This window comes from Sphaeroforma arctica (genome assembly GCF_001186125.1).
Source record: "Sphaeroforma arctica JP610 unplaced genomic scaffold supercont1.1480, whole genome shotgun sequence".
Lineage (NCBI taxonomy): Eukaryota > Ichthyosporea > Ichthyophonida > Sphaeroforma > Sphaeroforma arctica.
Window position 1 is genome coordinate 1 of NW_014039078.1, and position 5,295 is coordinate 5,295.

The 5,295-nt window shown below is 42.4% G+C and overlaps 1 protein-coding gene across 1 annotated transcript; it reads left to right on the forward strand.

Moving 5' to 3' along the window:
- Positions 1-4,129: 4,129 nt before the first annotated feature.
- SARC_10995 (hypothetical protein) lies at positions 4,130-4,421 on the forward strand (the record flags this gene model as incomplete). The annotated part of the gene is made up of 1 exon (XM_014294931.1): positions 4,130-4,421. A coding segment is annotated over one exon (292 nt), but the record flags the coding sequence as incomplete, so codon positions are not given.
- Between the last annotated feature and the right edge of the window lie 874 nt (positions 4,422-5,295).

The window sequence follows — 5,295 nt, forward strand, 5'->3', positions numbered from 1 at the left end:
TATACATATACATATACATATACATATACATATACATATACATATACATATATATATATATATATATATATATATGTTTGTGGGTGGGTGTGTGGGTGTATATGTATTTATATTTATATCTAGATATTTATTTGTACTTGGGCGCACTGACAATACCCTGATTGCAATCAAATTATATCCAAAGAAATTTATGAGAAATTGATTTATACTTCTGCCTGTGCAATTGTGACGCGTGTATTGTGCATTTGGTTGTTCTGGTTGTGGAGTTAGTTGTTCTAGTTGTATCCAAGTCTGTCATCGCGAATTGTAATACCACCCCTTGAGTGATACCTCAGAGCAACGAGATCCCATACCGGAAGTCTTGGAAGTACTCATTGTGTATTACGGCTACAAACTAAATGACGACACACGCCAACGCAGCACTGTTCGGTACATAGATTTACATACAATCCTCATTCTCATACACCTCCATCCTCCTTACACCTACACCTGGTATCGCCCACACAGCGAGAGTCCGTACCTGAAGCTCTGAAGAACATGTTGCTGGTTATGACCACGTCCGGTGTTCTCAGTAACCCCAACAGCTCAATGTTCAGCGACGCGGCAGGACCCCCCAGAGGCGTATCGTCGTCGCAGAGCGAAGAGTTCTGGCGATTGACGTGGGTCAGTGTGGGCAAGTACTTGCCGTCGCTAAGGACCGAACTGTTCCCGGAGGAAGCGGTATGTGTGTGTGTGTGAGGCATGGGTCCGAGTATATGGGGTATGTGGGGTTGAGTGTACGTCATACAAGGGGGATATGCACACACGTGTGTGTGTGTTTTTGTATCTAATTATGCAGAGGTACACATGCGAGCGTGTGTGTTAAAGTGTACGTGTGCAGAGGTACACGTCTCTCTCTCTCTCTCTCTCTGTGTATGTATGTATATATATATATGTGTGTGTATGTGTATATATATGTGTGTGTGTTTGAGTCTACGTATGGGGAAGTATCAGACACATGTGGGTGTGCATTTAGTGCGGATTGTTTCGGTGATTGATCGGGTTTAGTGTGGGCAGACAATATCTACCATTGCACAAGATACGAATTACTTCCCGATAGGTTAGAGTGCGTATTGCTGCAGATGTTGTCATGTATGGTTGCGTGTGTGTACATGCACGGTATGAACTGTATAGTCGTGTGTATTTGTATGTCGTATTAGTGAAAAGTCTTGGCGGTTGTTTTGAGTCTATATAGGAAATGCTGCTGTATTTTTCCGTGTTGTTGCATATAATGGGTTAGAGCTTTTAGAGTAGTATGGAAGTGTGCATAATGAACTTCGTAATTCGTGTAGTATATATATATATATATATATATATATATATATTGTCTTTTATACAAGGTTCTGAATTTTCTTCTAATTCATATGTATTACAATATTTCTATTGTGTCCACGGTTCTAAATTCTCGTTCAGTGCACGTTCCCCCTTGTAATTGTAGCATGACCGTGGTTCTCATATTGCCAGAGACTTGGTCTATATCATGTGCGTCGTATCACGGATCATATACATTCACAATGCTACTACATGGTACACATCACGGTAGTCGTACTGTACTGCCAATAAGTATATAAATGTCTATACATATACAGATGTGATGTGATATTCGATATTTTAAACGTTTTGCTCTACATCACTCGATCTTACCTACCTAGTTTACGCCACTCAAACCGTCCTCATCCACATCATTCGTTCTCATCCGCTTGGCCACATCACCTTAATTGTACTCATGCCCAGATGCACACAACAATATCTACACAGAATGCGCAACCCGCTACCACCGCAGATCTGGGTCCTCCGCCAGCCGCAGAGACCATACCACAGCCACAGACAGGTGTGTGTACATGTGAAGATAGTGCTTGTATCATGTGAACTGTGCTTGCACACGTTGCTTATCTTGTGAATAATATAGTACTCGTATGAAGTAATGTGTGTGTGTATGGTTTCATGGTGTATCCGCCGAATCGGCGTGTGTGCACATATCACCTTTTACTTGCGTAGCGTTGTGTGCGTGTGTATATGTATTTTGTATATCTGCCTAGGGCCGTGTGTATGTGTTTCTATGATTTCTGCCTGTGTTGCGTGTACGTCCATACAAATCCAACCCCTGCATAGAGTTGTAGTATACTTGTGTTTGCATACGTCCTTCAATACTTACAAGGGTCCCCGGTGTAGGTAACAAGATCAACATATCCAGATAGCATGCAGCTTAGGCATCTGTGGGTGTCTTTGTATATAGGTCTAAGGCAACTTGTGGTAGTTATAAGCTCAACATATCCAGATAGCATGCAGCTTAGGGATCTGTGGGTGTCTTTGTATATAGGTCTAAGGTAACTTGTGGTAGGTATAAGCTCAACATATCCAGTTAGCATGCAGCTTAGGCATCGGTGGGTGTCTTTGTATATAGGTCTAAGGCAACTTGTGGTAGGTATAAGCTCAACATATCCAGATAGTATGCAGCTTAGGGATCTGTGGGTGTCTTTGTATATAGGTCTAAGGCAACTTGTGCGCCCGCATCCCCTTTGCAGGAGATATTTTTCCAATTACACGGCGTAGCTGGTACTCGTGTGTGTATATTTAATTACACATATTCACACTAATTTTTGTTGGTGTGCTTTCAATAGGTGTGTATCATGCTTTCATGATAGTACACACGTGTACACAACCTATCAAAACTGGCCTGTACAAGTTTGTTCATAGTACATGCTTGTGTTACTGTCTGCTCATCTGCTACTGTGCCGTAGTGCAGCGTTACAAATTTGAACAACTAATGCAATTCCATACATTCTGCGAATTGTTTTTTGCAACTGGTTCTGAATTTGCGACATTTCCAGCGGGCCTACTTCGAGATCTGTTCCATTTATTTCGGCAGACCTGTTCTATTTATATCGGTAGATCTGTTCTATTTATATCCTGACTCCTGTCTGTACTCCCTTTCCCAGCATCCCCCGGAGCTTCGCCCGTGATGCTAGGTGCTTCAGACACCAACTCACAGCGCGGATCCCCATACACACAGCACTTGCAGTACGCTCCTCAGAACACACCCGCTTCACCAGTAGTCTTGCAGTACGCTCCTCAGAACACACCCGCTTCACCAGTAGTCAACTACACGCCCACACAACCACACACAGTGTCTGAGGCATCGGTTGGTGATGATAGTCATACACAAGCATACACACAAGCACAGGCACATCAGGCACAGCAGGCACAGCAATACGACCAGTTTGTTCAGCAACAGCAACAGCAACAGCAACAACAACAAATGCAACAGCAGGCTTATTACACACAGAGATATGAACAACAAACACAAACACAACCACAACAACAACCACAACAACAACAACAACAACAACAACAGGCACAGGCGCATCTGATGAACCAGCCACAGGGCGACCCCCAGCACCTGCAACCACAGCAGTACAAGCAGCACCAGCAGTCACCTCAGCAACAGGTGGGTGATGTCTCCGGTTGACGTGTAGCCTAGGCACAGCCACGTCTGGTACTTTCGTACGTCTTCATGTATTTGTGTTTATACATGCACTCACCACAGCAACAGGTGTGGTGTTTGTCTGGGTTGTGTGTTGTACAGTGTGTTCACGTACTGTCTATTCATATATATGTGCATGTATCTATTGCACCCATTGTCACCAAAGCAACAAGTGTGCAATGTCTCTGGGGTTTCTGTAGGTTTGTCTGGCACGCGTATTCACACGCCTCAGTAGAGTGGTCTCTGCGCGTGCAGGGGTGGGTGACGCATTAAGGAGGGTTTAGGTACAGTAGCATATATGGATCAGCATGAACCAAGCAATGTTAACTACGGAAGCAACCAGGTATCCACTGTGTTGTCTCTGTTGCATGGTCGTCTAGCTATCACGCTATTCGACTGGTTGTTACCCAGATGGTTCCAGTGGTGAGTTATGACCCAATATGTGCGCAAGTCATTCTTAGGCTAGCTATAGGCTCTAGCTAGCGGGGACGTACCCCTGCGGGTTATTCTTGAATAAACCAGGTTTTACACTCACTGACGGTGCAAACTGGTATCGTTCTTCATGCTACAGCTTTCAACCGACATACAATCGCCTGCGCAGCACAGTGCGTCGTTGGCCGAGAGCCTCAGCCAACCGCAGTTCTCTCCCCAGGCACAGCACTACAACACGGTGTCATACGACAGCAACAACAGCAACGACAACAACAACAACAACAACAACAACAACAACACCCCCGGGGGAACACCATACGCCCCCACCATGGAGCATACGCATGCTGACACACCCACACCGATGCATGTACACGCACCGTCTCCGATGAACATAGGTGACTATGAGCAGCAACAGCAGCAGCAACAGCAACAGCAGTATTATCCGCCGAACGGAGCCCAGCAATAAGTTGTATAGGTGTTAAGAAATGAGCTGGCTGTCTACGTGAATAAAACCAAACATTTGTATCTCGGTGGTCACCTGACCTTGTCTGATCATCTATAAACATATCGGTGTAGTGTATATTGGCACACAAGCATACTTTTGAAAATCGGGAGGTGGTTCTACAGTATCTATCTGATATACATACATGGATGGGTGTGCCCGCGCACCCACCCTTGGGCTTTCGCTATATGCTGACAATTCTGATATCTGTCGCACGAGATTCAAGCGATCTTTCTTGTCGTGACCGTGTGGTGTCATGCTACCGGATAAACTTTTCCCAAGTTGTCGCGGCAATGGTCTCTAAGTAAGTACACCAACACAAGCGGAGTGATGGACGTTGCATAACATTGTGGGCCGTCATTTAATTGTAACACTGAGAAGCAATTGCATATACACACACACATATATATAAATGATAGACATTGTTGTATTGCGCTATTGGCAATCTCATACATACATACATATGTATATATACATATATATTCAAGTATAATATATATACATATGAATATATATAAATAAATTTTATATATATATATATATATATATATGTATATTATATACATATATATATATAAATATATACATATACAATATATACATACATGTCTATATACAATATATATATATATGTCTGTTTGAATGTATGAATGTATATATGTATATCTTTATACATACATACATAAATACATTCTTACGTACATACATACAGACATATATATATATACATATATACATACATACATATACATACATACATATATATATATATGTATTAATACGTCAGTTTTTGAGTATATGTGTGTATATTTGGATATGTATATATATTTGTATATAT